Source organism: Coffea arabica, chromosome 6c, assembly GCF_036785885.1.
Source record: "Coffea arabica cultivar ET-39 chromosome 6c, Coffea Arabica ET-39 HiFi, whole genome shotgun sequence".
Lineage (NCBI taxonomy): Eukaryota > Viridiplantae > Streptophyta > Magnoliopsida > Gentianales > Rubiaceae > Coffea > Coffea arabica.
The window spans coordinates 10,346,200-10,359,488 of record NC_092320.1 but is presented as its reverse complement, the minus strand read 5'-3'; the positions used below and the strand labels follow the sequence as shown (position 1 = coordinate 10,359,488).

General features: G+C 39.5%; 2 protein-coding genes and 1 long non-coding RNA gene across 4 annotated transcripts; all 3 read left to right on the top strand.

The window, feature by feature from the left end:
* The first annotated feature begins 216 nt into the window (after positions 1-216).
* Positions 217-8,550, top strand: LOC113692635 (WD-40 repeat-containing protein MSI4). 2 transcript variants are annotated; one of them, XM_027211097.2, is made up of 15 exons: positions 217-894; positions 1,506-1,569; positions 2,255-2,341; positions 2,432-2,494; positions 2,815-2,880; positions 2,960-3,034; positions 3,770-3,845; positions 4,358-4,544; positions 5,039-5,120; positions 5,552-5,625; positions 6,837-6,948; positions 7,032-7,106; positions 7,395-7,471; positions 7,939-8,038; positions 8,161-8,550. In XM_027211097.2, exons 1-15 carry the CDS (start codon positions 647-649, stop codon positions 8,260-8,262), a joined length of 1,488 nt encoding a protein of 495 aa, XP_027066898.1. In that variant the 5' UTR covers positions 217-646; the 3' UTR covers positions 8,263-8,550. The 2 variants fall into 2 exon arrangements, with proteins under 2 accessions (XP_027066898.1, XP_071908875.1); XM_072052774.1 differs by lacking the exon at positions 8,161-8,550 and having other exon boundaries at positions 7,617-7,985.
* A 94-nt stretch (positions 8,551-8,644) lies between these two features.
* Positions 8,645-9,046, top strand: LOC140008442 (uncharacterized). The gene is made up of 2 exons (XR_011815820.1): positions 8,645-8,780; positions 8,875-9,046. It is a non-coding gene; the product is annotated as an uncharacterized lncRNA (long non-coding RNA).
* A 3,672-nt stretch (positions 9,047-12,718) lies between these two features.
* On the top strand, positions 12,719-13,261 carry LOC113694347 (uncharacterized; the record flags this gene model as incomplete). The annotated part of the gene is made up of 1 exon (XM_072053443.1): positions 12,719-13,261. A coding segment is annotated over one exon (516 nt), but the record flags the coding sequence as incomplete, so codon positions are not given.
* Positions 13,262-13,289: the final 28 nt, after the last annotated feature.

The window sequence follows — 13,289 nt, the reverse complement described above, 5'->3', positions numbered from 1 at the left end:
ATCTATTCTAGGCCCAAATCCACCTATGAATTAAATCGGAATTCAGTCTACACCTATGAATTAAATTAGAAGCACAAACTTTCAGAAGATGAGAAAAAGAAAAAGAGGAAGAACAAAAAGGTAAAGAATACTACTAATACTACCAATAGGTTTAAACCAAAAAAAAAGAGGAAAAAGAAAATCATACAAATGGGTAGGCGCTGCAGATGAAGTGTTAATGCGGCGGGTTTTGCTCCGGGCCTAACGCGCTGATGCTACGTTCGGACTAGTGACTGGTAGTGGGGCGTTCCGGCCCAAAAGGACGCTGCAGAGCTTTTACTCTACTCTCTACTCGACTGACTACTCTCTACCGTCTTCTACACCATCCATCCAGATCAGTGACAGAAAAGAAGCGCGGTTTTTTTTTTCCCCAAAGATTTTTTCCCAAAGATTCCAGACATATAGAATTAATTTACAGCTTACGGGATGGGAGATTACACCTTTACTCTGTAGGTCCGACTCCATCACTTCACTACCCTGATTGACTGAGAGGGGGGAGTGAGAGAAAAAGAGACACCGTTTTTTTTTTCCCAAAGATTTTTTTTTTTTTGGAAATAATTATTAAGTAGTACTGGTAGTATTAACTTAGAAAAACCTCACTTCGCCAATGGAGACGGTTTCTCCTCCGCCGAGCCAGCCGAAGAAGAGAGGTCGACCTAAGGGCTCTACTAAAGCCAAAGCCGACACCGACAGAGAAGCCTCCGCTGCTGCTTCTGGTGGAGTCCCCAGGATGAGAGGCGCCGACAAGCGCAGCTCCTCTTCTGACGAGAAGTATTCTCAGTGGAAATCTCTCGTCCCCGTTCTCTACGACTGGTTGGCTAATCATAACCTCGTCTGGCCTTCTCTCTCTTGTCGGTGCGTTCTTTTGCCGCGTCCCTTGCTTTCTTCTTTTCTTTTTCTTTTTTTTTGTGGGGGGCCCTAGGGTTTTTCCGAGGGTTAGGGTTTTACATTTGTTTGTGGAAGATGACAGAGTGCACTCTTGGCTTTTACTGTGAAATGTGATATTACGCTCCCAGATTCGCGCTGGGAAACCTGCATTTTTTTTTTCTTCAGCTGATATTTTCAAAGGGGGGGGGGAGTATGAATCCATTATCTAGCCTTTAGCATTATTGTTCACCAACCGTAGCAGTTGCAGATGCTTGAATTGTAGATGTAGGAAGGATCTAATTGGCGTGGTTGTGTGTTTCACATCTCATACTTGCGAAAGGGAGTGAAGCTTATTGTGATGTTTGGAGCTATAGTTTGTCTTACATTTTAGCAGGAGGATTATTGTTTGGTCATCGCTTCTTGTTCTTGTGAGGAGCATCTTTGGTTCTGCACGTTTAAATGTGATATTGCATTTTTTTTTTGTCTGATCAACATGCATTTGGCCTTGGCATTTTGAATATTTCGTGACTCCTAGAGTGCTCCCAACTTGTTTGTTGATAATGCGCCCGTGCGTGCCCTGCATTTTCCTTTGTGAGCAGGTGGGGCCCACTGCTTGAGCAGGGAGCCTTCAAGAATCGGCAGCGTCTTTACCTTTCTGAACAAGTATGTATCTACAGAATGCTTACCTGAAATATATGAAGTGAAAAATCACTTTCATATCTAGTATGTTGCAAATCAGTCCTTAGGATTTGTTCCACAAACAAAAGTCACTTGAGTTCTTCAAACTTCTCATGGAGCTATTATACGTTTTTCTTCTTCTTCTTCTTCTTCTTCTTCTTTTCTTTTCTTTCTTGCTTTGCATTTCAAGGTTTTTTGAATTTAAGTTAGTATCTGTGCTGTTCCTTTATGCTTCTTCAGATAATTTTTAACGGTTTTCCATTTTCTGCTTTCTGGTTATGTATGGTGTTCTATGCCTTTTTTCTTTTTTGTTAAATGTTGTTGTGTGCCGCTCTTTAATGATTTGGATATTTGAAGCTGTGATGTTGATGTATTACTTGTTAATAACTAGATATTCTTTGTCATTAATTTTTATTTATTTGGTTTTACATATCTTTCACAAATGATGAGATACACCATAGGTAGAATTTTGTTGTTTAATGGAGATGTTCAGTGCTTTTGTTATTATTTATTAGTTATTGGCTTGTTATTATTAGAGTTTGATTTGGCTGCTGTCTCAGAAAAACACACACTCAACCTCAGGCTTACAGAGAGGATGGTTGTTGCTTGATTTAGAATATGTGATTCTACCGATATTTGCTCATGTTGATCCTTTTTTTTCACCCAACAGACTGATCATACAGTACCAAATACACTGATCATAGCGAACTGCGATGTTGTCAAGCCTCGGGTTGCTGCTGAAAATCACATAGCAAATGTAATCCTAATCTATGTTAGCATGTTTATCTTTTATTTTAGTTGTGGCTTGCAACAAATTATGCTGATTTTGTTATTGGTTGGTTGATAGTTTAATGAAGAAGCAAGGTCACCATTTGTTAAGAAGTACAAGACTATCATACATCCTGGAGAGGTATTGTCAAGTAACATTTTCAGTTCCACATGTTACTTGTATTACCTGCAAGCATACTGCTGAATGTTATGATGCCACAAAAAGTGACTAACTGGCATCAGTGAAATTTGAATTTTAATCCTAGCATCACTGTTTGGAATTCCTGGATGATCCGATGTATTGCTTAATTTGTGTCCATTGCATTTTGGTTTGGTGTTCTTGCTGCTTATCCGGATAATCTCTATAAATCTTGATTACATATTTCAAGATTTCTTATATTCACTGGTTCATGGTCCGGGGGAATTTTGCTTATAGTCTGGTAATATACAATCATATTGCAGGTAAACAGAATCAGGGAACTTCCTCAGAATAAAAACATTGTTGCGACGCATACTGATTGCCCTGAAGTAAGTGGCTCACTGATGTTATGCTCGTTTCTGGAGAATATGAGAATCTTTTAACATAGTTTAATGGCTTCCAAATTAGGTCCTCATTTGGGACATTGAAGCTCAACCGAACAGGCATGCTGTTCTAGGAGCTGCTGAGTCTCGTCCTGATCTGGTAAGCATTCTCTTGCATTGCCCTAAAAATTAGTTTTGGTAATTCATATTGATCCATTGTTTCATTTGTCCTTTGTTTCTTTGTTTCTTTTGTTGTGCAAGTGACTGATGACTGCTTGGTCCTGCACGTGTCGCATCCTGCTCAACTCTAAATGTAGAACTGAAAAATATCATCAGTTGCTATACTGTTCTGTACAATTAACCACTTTGTGTTGCAGTTATTATTCCCTTTGTTGTTAACTATGTGCTTGGTGGTCAGATTCTTGTAGTCATGGAATTGGGATTTGGTTCAAAGACCATTCTGTTTCATTGGCTTGTTGTGTACTTTTCTTCTCTTGCTTTCAAATCACTTACAAATGTGTAAGGTGTCCAATAATATTGGGTGGTTTAATTGAAGTTTTCATGTTCTGGCTAAAGTTGACTTTAAAAAAAAAAAAGGAAAAGAAAATGAACAGGACCAAGCAGTAATCGGTACAGGCTGGTAACTACAATGAAACAATAAATTTTGCTGTCAGTGTATTCCAAGTATAGTTCTCCTGTCTTTCTTTCTTCTTTTTCTCCTTCGTTTTTAGCTTCATCTGTTGGGAAGGAAGTACCTTTCTTCTAAGAACTTAATCAATAACTGTTTGTTTCTCTGGGATTCTCATGAAAATTCTACAATATGTTTTGTGGACTTTGTAACTGCAGCAACATGCTCTTTTATAAAAATCCAAGATAACCTTCTTTCATTTTGCAGGTGCTGATGGGGCACAAAGATAATGCTGAATTTGCTCTTGCAATGTGCCCAACTGAGCCTTTTGTGCTCTCTGGAGGTTGGAATGATGCTACCGTGGTTTTTTCCTGTCATTTTTTGAAATTAGTTATTGTTCAAGTGGTTGCAGTTTTCAAAGTAATTCTGTTTTTGATATTTCCTGTTTATAAAGTTGCATTATTATTATTATTATTATTACTACTACTACTTGTGATCATATTCTGTAAATGTTTCCTTTCATTCATCAAAGTGATTACTGCATCACTGCCCAAGGGAAAGCCTGCTGGTGGTTTAACCCCTCCTCCAGCACCCCCAACATCAACACTCTGACAGAGGGGTGGATAGAAAAGGAATAATGCAGAAAAAAGAGGTTAAGCAAATCTTATGAGTGCGCCATCAGATAATATAATTGTGTGATGTTCTTTTAATGTCATGCTCAAATGATGTCTTGGTTTCATGCTGTTCTCTTGAATGAACTTTGAACTTCTGTTGATTTTTTTTGTGATGTGTTTTATTAGATAGATCTTTAGTTCATATTTTTGAGAATATTTAGCTGATGGACCTTTTCAACAGGAAAGGACAAATCTGTGGTTCTCTGGAGTATCCATGACCACATATCTGCATCGGCCGCAGATGCATCAAAGGCAACTGGTTCTACTGGGTCAATTGTGAAAACTGCTGATAATAGTCCTGTTGGACCACGTGGTATTTTTCAGGGGCATGATGACACTGTTGAAGATGTGCAGTTTTGCCCATCAAGGTTACTTTTTCGGCTATTGTAAATTTATTTGGTGATTTAAACAGAAAGAAAATTGACAAGGTTTTCGTGATTTATCCATGTTGCTAATGATTGATGTTGGTCCAACCTACTACGAAGATTAGATTTCCATGGACCCAACTTTTGTGAAGGGAAACAAACATTAGGCTGAATCTAGGCAGTATTTCTGATCCTTTTTTAGTAAGGAAGGTCCTTTTGATCTCAGCTGGTGTTCTCTGGTATACTTTCCTTGAGTTACGCTGTAATCCTTTTTGAATGTATCTGGACCATCTTTTACTGCCTTGAAACAATATGCTTCTGGATTTTAGTAGTGATGTTTGGACCTGATCTCCTGGACCTTTTGCTGAAAATGGTTCCATGAAATGAACTTGGGAACTTGGATACCATCTTTGATTTTTTTCCCCCCTGATTAAGTTATTTTCGTTGAGCCTTTTGTGCGGCCATTTGAAATTAATAATCCTAGAAATTTTATGCAGTTCACAGGAGTTCTGTAGTGTTGGGGATGATTCTTGCCTAATATTATGGGATGCACGTGTTGGAAATAACCCAATTTTGAAGGTGAGGTGGTGTTTCCTTGATGGCCTTATACTTGGGGCCTCCTTTCTGTTTCAAGTATGTGTTATTTAGATTTGTACAGAATTCTGACATTTAAATTATTTTTTATGCTTATTTGGGTTAAAAGAACATAGGTTTTACAGATTTAAGGTGTTCGAGTTGTTACTCCAAACTGCATAATTGGTTCCATGCTGTGAGGAATGTGTTGTTGTATGTGTTAGGTGTTGGCCTTGACTGGCTAATGTTTCGTTATAGCAATTTTTGGCGCATGTTATCCTCATTTTCAGCATAAATATCTCAGTAGTGCTATACAAATTTATTGTTGGATTATTTTATCACTCTTGTTTCTTAGTTTTCAATATAAGTTCCTTATTAGTGTTGTACAAACTTATTGTTTGGATTAATCTGGAGTTCCTTTTTCACTGCTCGAATAGGTTGAAAAGGCACATAATGCTGATCTCCACTGTGTGGATTGGAATCCTCATGATCAAAACCTGATTCTCACTGGGTATGCTTGTAACTGTAAAGCGTCAGGGATTTCTTTCTATTGACGTTAAAACTGTTTTGAGTGTCATCATGTTGTTAAAGATATGGCTGCTGATGCTATCCAACTGTAGCTTCTCACAGTCCATATTCATATTGCTTGTGGATATGTGGTTTGTTTCTACAAGTTTCCTCGTTTCCACACTGTAGTGCTTCAAGCTATTACTAGTTTTTTATGAATTGTTAAATCTAAAAGAAGTTCAGTTGTATCAGCTTGTTGGTGTAGCAGATTCTGCTTCCTTTCTGCTTTCAACTCTTTCAACCTGATTGATCCAGGATTGTTGGTTCTCGAAGATGCAACTTAATTGTGTTTCTCTATCTGTATTTGTCGTGGTTTTCCCAAACTAAGTATTGCCTATGGTACTTGAAAAGGTCCACACAGAATATTATCAATTGTTAAATTGTAGATTTGAAACTTCTTGCCCCTTTTCTTTCTTGAATGAAATTAACTTCCTTCCCTAATCATAGTCTGTAATCTAATGTTGATAGGCAGAATTAGATAGATGTTTGAGATTTGTCTGCAGAAGAGTCTTTTATCTATTAATTGTTCCCATATTAGTGTCACCAAATTACTCAAGTGATGTGACCCAGGTTTCCACCTTTTTTTGGATCTATAATGCAAAAATCTCTTTTAGCCTTCAGTTAAATTCGCAAGGATAGTAGCGTTAGAGTACTATGGGAAGGAAAGGAAGAGTATACTTGGAATTATCTGATTCATTAGACAACGTCAATCTTCAAATGACTTCTGCTGTTGTGAGGGCTTCTTGTACAAGCAGAATAACCAGTTCACGTTTAAATCTAATGATTTTGACTGCGGATGGTCTCTGAGATTGTTGTATGTCATGTACATGGCTAGAAGTCGAGATCAAAGGATAAGTGGAGGCAAGTAAATAGGATAGAGTACATGAAAGCTTGAGTACCCCAAAGGGAAATTTGTTAAAGACAAAAATGTTAAGTGTCATATGGAGGTCTGGTAGGAGGGCTTTACCAGGATGATATGGGTGTGTTGTCATTTGATTGAGGTAAAAGGTACAAATGGATATTGGAATGCAAATGCCAAAAACATTTGTGAGGAATTCTGTATGCGTGAAACTCCAAACATAATTTGTTCAGATCTCTGCAACTTGATTTGCAAAAAAGGTTTAGAAGCTTTGTTGAGTCATGCTGTTATTTCAGGTCTGCAGATCACTCTGTTCGCTTGTTTGATCGCCGGAAACTAACAACTGATGGAGTCGAGTCACTAGTGCATAAATTTGAAGGTCATACAGCTGCTGTTCTTTGTGTTCAGGTGATCATTTTGTTCTTGAATCTTTCGATTTATATGTATCTATTGAATACTTCTGATAACCAAGCAATTATTTTCTATTCCAGTGGTCTCCTGACAAGTCCACTGTCTTTGGGAGCTCTGCAGAGGATGGTTTATTGAACATCTGGGATTATGAAAAGGTGTTGAAGCCTCTCTCTCTCTGCGACCCCCCCCCCCTCTCTTGCGCTCTCGTTATTTATGGGCTTGCTGTCAACTCTTCTACAGAGGGCTATGGTTAAGAAATTTCTCACAAATCATATTCTATGATAGGAAAATTTTCAATTGCTGTCATATGTCAATATATCTGAATGCGAATGTGTAAGATTGTAATCAGCTTCTCACATCAGCCTGCGAACTGACTATATGTACATCTCATATATACCATCTGATTTCTATGAGACTAATTTCTTTCCTTGCTTGTCCTGTAGGTTGGCAAAAAGATAGAAAGCGGGACAAGGTCTCCAAGTAGTCCTCCTGGGTTATTTTTCCAACATGCTGGGCACAGGTTAGTTAGCACTATGCAGTAAATTATTGGTGGCTGACCTAGTCTATTCAATCCATGTGTGGTTCACCTGCACGGGTTGACTCATTTGTTTGTTAAAAGTATTGTGATATCTAAATGATATTTAAGTTATATTTTGGACTTGCAGAAATCATCTTTACTTCTGGCTGCTTAACTTGAGATATTCTGTTCTTGCCATCTGCCTCTGGCTGTGTCAAATCAAAATATTTGTGTGCCATCAACAATGGACCATGGTGAATTATTCTTAGAAAAACACAATTAAAAACTTACTATTGGTTTTCGTTTCTATCTAGTCTAAACGATTAAAAAGCATTTGATTTGCATCCTTACTGGCTCAGTCGTAATTTCAGTACTAATGGCAAACATATTTCTCTTATCTGGATGCTTGTTGGCCTATAGACAATGTTAAGATCTTTTGATAGTGAAAATGTTCTCTATATGTTCTCCAGGGACAAAGTTGTCGACTTTCACTGGAATGCCTCTGATCCATGGACGGTTGTCAGTGTTTCTGATGATGGTGAAAGTAGCGGTGGTGGGGGCACGTTACAGGTATGAGATGTTTTCTTCTTTTATGGGGGTGGTGGTATTCTTGGCAGATGTAGCATTCTACTGGCTTTGATCCCTCTTGACGGTTTTCCCTTGATTTTGCATCTGGTGGTTGTAATTTGCAGATATGGCGCATGACTGACTTATTATACAGGCCTGAGGATGAGGTTTTAGCTGAGCTCCAACATTTCAAAGATCATGTAATCGAGTGCACTTCCAAGGCTTGAGAGAGTTAATGGTTCATTGAGCTGCTGAACTTCTTGTTAAAAACTGTTTCTGTATCTAGCATTGTACTCCGGGGGTATTTTCTTTTTGTTTTCCTTGGTAGAGGAACTGGAATAGCCGGTAGTATATTCTAGCATTTAGAACTGTGGAATTTGTGTTCCGACTTGATTCTGCCAGTTTACAATTCTGTAGGATCTGCATATGTGATTCGGTATTTTACCAATCATGGGTCCAACATTCTCTGCCGTTGATACTAATTATTGAATGCTGGTGAATTACGGGTGCGAGCAGCTGAGGCCTACGGTGTTTGACAAGGAAATTTATATTTTAATGCTCAATTGTTTCCATAGAAGTGGTTGGGAAATTTTCAGGTGAAGCGGATAATGAATATTGGATTCAACAATAACAATGAAGATAATTTACTGAAGAACAACCAATAGGCTGAGAGAAGGTTCTGAGGATTGTTGGAGCATGGAATTCGGCCGGCTGATGAGATAAAATTTGGATGGAAGATGTGGTGGTAGGTGCTGTGGTTTGGTTTGGTGGCATTGTGTAGGAGTGGTAGTTCAAGGAGCTGATCTTCGGAAATTTGGATTAACTAGATTCCTGCGCAGGTGGAGTTCAACTGCTGTTCAAAGTTGCACACCGTGCCAACTCAAGTTCGACAACGGCGAGCAACCCACCAGCTAGGTAAGGTAGCCAGTCTCTTTAGTCTTGTTGAATATGTGCTTTATTTATACCGTAATAATGAGTTTCCTTAAATGATGATATTTACGTGCTTCACAATTAGGTCAATTTTTCACACTTTTAATCTTTGTTTCGTTTGGGTGGGGATATATGGCCCAAAAAGGAACAGCCTATACCGACTTTATACAATCGCCTTTCGATAAAAAATTACTAGAAAATCTATGTATCGAGAGCACATCTAGCAATCAATTGGCTGGATCGAGTTGCTCTATGAGTCCCCTTTAGATGGCTTGTTTATCGGTCGGTTTATCCGTTAACTGTCGTGCTTAGTCTAATTCAGTGTGTGTGTTTGTTTCTGTATCCGGAAAAAAAGAGCACATCTAGCAATTTCGGCCAAAATTATATTCATTGATTCTACTTTCTGAAGTTTTTAGATCGCATACACACACGTAGTTTGACCTTTACGTCGTGCAAGATATATTAAGGTTTCCCTGAAGATATTGAAGCATATAATTACACAGTCCGAGCAGTAGCAGGATAAAAAATATTTACTTTTCCTCCCTCTTCAATTTCTTTATTGAATTGCTACGTTTTACCCCCCCCCCCCCCTCTCATATGGTCAGCTCCAAATGAGCACCTTGGAGTGAAAAGCATCGCCGGAAACTGAAAAGGGACAGAAAAATCTGGTCACAAATTTGTATACGGTTCAATACGCTTTGGTGTTACTCCGAAATTGGACAGTTTAACTTCACGATGCCATTTCAAAATCAAGCAACACGGTCCAATTTTCTTTTTCTTTACGAGCACGACGTCGTGCATTTAACCAATAAAATATTCTATGATGAAATTAAGGACGCTTAAATTTATTTTATTTTTTTTGAGGTGAAATACAAATGGTAAACGTTGCGCTTTATGGTATCCTATTTTAAGCAGAGATAAGAACTCAACTATATTTTAGAGGTAATACGAAAGACCCACTAAACTCACAAAGATAAGATTACATAAACTAGAGAACTGCAGGAGAAGACCCATCATCTACACCCTACATTATTGCATTGCAAGAAACACCTCTTGAGTCCGACTTGGCAGCAGCATTCTTTGGTCGGAGTAGTAGTAGTGGTAGTACGTAGTACCAGACTCTGGCTAGAGAGCTCAGAGGTGGCGTGGATAAAAAGGACAAAAGGGGGAGACTGACGCCCGAATTCAATTGTACACTGCTAGAAGGTAGTACTACTACCATTTTTAAAAAAAGAATTTACTACCGCTTGGCAGTTGGTAGGTGGAGTTTCTCCGGATAAAAAGCCAGACTGCTAAAAGAACGTTTTGCTTTACCTTCCCCGGCCGGAAAAGGCCCCTGGTCGACTCACATCTCAGCTTATATATATGTGTGTGTGTGTATATATATATATATAGGGTAAAATACATTAAACCCCCTTGTGGTTTGGATTATTGTCATAAAACCTCCTCATTATTTAAAAACCCTCATATAAACTCCTTGTGCTTTGGACTTTTTTGGAAAATGGATGTAAATCATCCAAATTGACGGAAAGACGTTAAATTCCAATGCTAACCCCGTTTTCAAAATGTACCAATAGTTAATTTAGGTTCAACCTGCCTTTCATGCTGCAAACACTGATGTCCTTTCCATTGTCATCATCTCTAGGTTCAACTATCAATCATTTATACCATACCTCTTTTTTTTTTTGCATTTTTCTTCCTTTTCCTTTTCTTTTCTTCCTTCATACTGAAATGGATCAAATCAAATTAATATCAACGCCAAGAATCTCAATACTAAATTAAATAGAAACCGCTCAAATTAAAGTCAACTTGTATTAGATTTAGGCAATGAGAAATCAAAATTCAACTAAAACCCACAAAATTTCTTCACAAAAATCACTAGATCAAAAATGTCTACACATTAAGAATTACCCCCGATAACCCACTTCGCATGTTCATATAAACTTTGCCGACAGTGGCTTCGCTGAAAGCTCCGGGAACACCTTGATGGGCAATATGGAGCTTCAAGCCATGCATCGGAGTTGGAGAGACGTCTGCAATGGCGAGTGGCTTAGGCAGATTATCTATCGAAATGAGATCTAGACTGGCCTTGTAGTCATTGACGGACTTGGCAATGTGACCTATACCAGGAAATCTAAGCAGTAGTGCCGATGGCAACAGCGGCGAAGCGAATTGATGGTGGCGGTGGATGAGAACGAAGGGGAAAGGGATCACCTGAAGGCTATGAGATGGTGGTGTCTCTGGTTTAAAAAATCGAATGAATTGTATGTTTAAGGGAGATTTTGAGTTGGTGAGAGAAATTCAAGTCTGATTTGAGAGGGTTTATCAAAGGTAATGGAGCTTTAGGTTTCTACTTGTAGTTGCACCAGAAGGGAAAGGAGAAAAAATGAAAAAAAAAAAGGAAGAAAAAGAAGGAGGAAGGAAAGAAGAAAAAAAGAAAAGTAAGATTAACAAAGGTTGGTGTTGATTTTGCTTCAGTTGTTTCTTATGTTTTTCTACTCCAGATAGTTCAGAAGAAAGAAAACAAAGAAAGAACAAGGAAAAAAAGAAAAGAAAAAAAATGTAAAATTACCACATTACCCTTGATGTATTGTTATCACACTCGCTTGTCAAGCGTGTGTAATTCACTTTCAATCAATTTGGATGATTTTCATCCATTTTCCAAAGAAGTCCAAAGCACAAAGAATTTATATGGGGGGTTTTTAAACAACGAGGAGGCTTTATGATAATAACCCAAATCACAAGGGGTTTAATGTATTTTACCCATATATATATATAACCAATCTTTTGATGACAAATAATTCCAGAACGGACTCCAGCCAACCAATTTGAATCATCACCTTTGACCATCCGTCATCCACATCCACAGTTTCATTTCAGTACGGTAACTGATTTTACCAATTTCAGCAAACCGATTTTAATCATCACCTTTGACCATCAATCCATCCATCCACCCTTCACTTCCATCTTCGTCTGTACTAGCAGCAAAGCAAAGTAGTGGAGTACTACTTCCTCAGTTCCTCATTTACTAGTAGTACCAGACTAGTTAGCAGGTCCTAGCATGGAGAGATGGATAATGGATTCCTCCCTAACCTCCTCCACCCTCCAGTCTCACACTCCCAATCCTGCACTGCCACACACACACACACACACACATTAGTAGTAGTACCAAAGTATGTAACTTCCAATTCAACGAAGGGCCTAATAAGCAGTTGTAGTCTAGTAGAGTTCCTCCACGTCATCACCTACTCCCCGCGTCACTATCTCTCTACCCCAAATCCCCTCATTCTTCGCGTGGCACCGTCAACTCAGTCAAAACCACTCACCCCTCCCTCCATTTTCATTCTCCTGCAATCTACTATACATTCATTCCCACAGCCTACAGGCTCCAAACCCCCCCCCCCCAAACACAAAAAACATAAAAAAAAACCCGAAATCTATATATATATAAGCCCACCTCCCCAATCCCAGTGGTCTTCATTACCCCACAGCCTCCACTCACAATGTGAGAAATTCCGACACCTCTTCATCCTTACCTTATTCCTCCAGTAAAATCTCTCTTTTTTTCGCGTCCACCCTTTCTCCCCCAAAAAAAAGTTAAAAACCACCACCCCTTTGCTCTCCTGGCGAAGAAAATGGAAGAAGAAGAAGGAACTGGAAAGAGACAAACGACTGAATGTGACTACGACGTCGTCCGGAAAAAGCTCAGAACCGAGGGCGACGGCGACCAGGATCAAGACGACGTGATGGCCTCATTGGCCTGTCACGGAGCTTTCGGAGCTCTTGGACTCCTCCTCCTTGGAGGCTTCGTCGTCGTCAGCGCAGCAGTTTAACGTTAAGGTGAGGTTCATCGAGGACCCGTACATGACGCCGGTGATTTTTCAGTCGTCGTCGGCCTACGTCACCATCAACGGCAACGAGGAGTCTTGCGGGTCGTCGTACTCGGACTCCGACTCAACGGTCATGGCGAGCGTCGACATGGGAAGCTTTCGGGTTGCGTTGAGGAAGCTGGCTAGGGAGCTGAACGTGGATGAGACCGATAGCCGTGGAGCGTGGGGCTCGGACGCCGCTGCGGAGGAGGAGGAGGAGGAGGTAATAGCCCGGGGTGGTGGGTGGAGGGGGGGAAATGATTATCTGGAGGGTATTTTTGTAAAATCGCCAAGCGGCAGCAGTGACTTGTGCGAGACGACTCCTTCTGACGGTGACGGTGAAAATATGTGGGTGAAACTTCTTCTGGGTGAGGAGGATTTGTTAGGTGGGGCACGGTAAATTGGAAGGAGTTGGTTGTGTGGAAAACGTTCGGGGGAAAGGGGCTAAAATAATA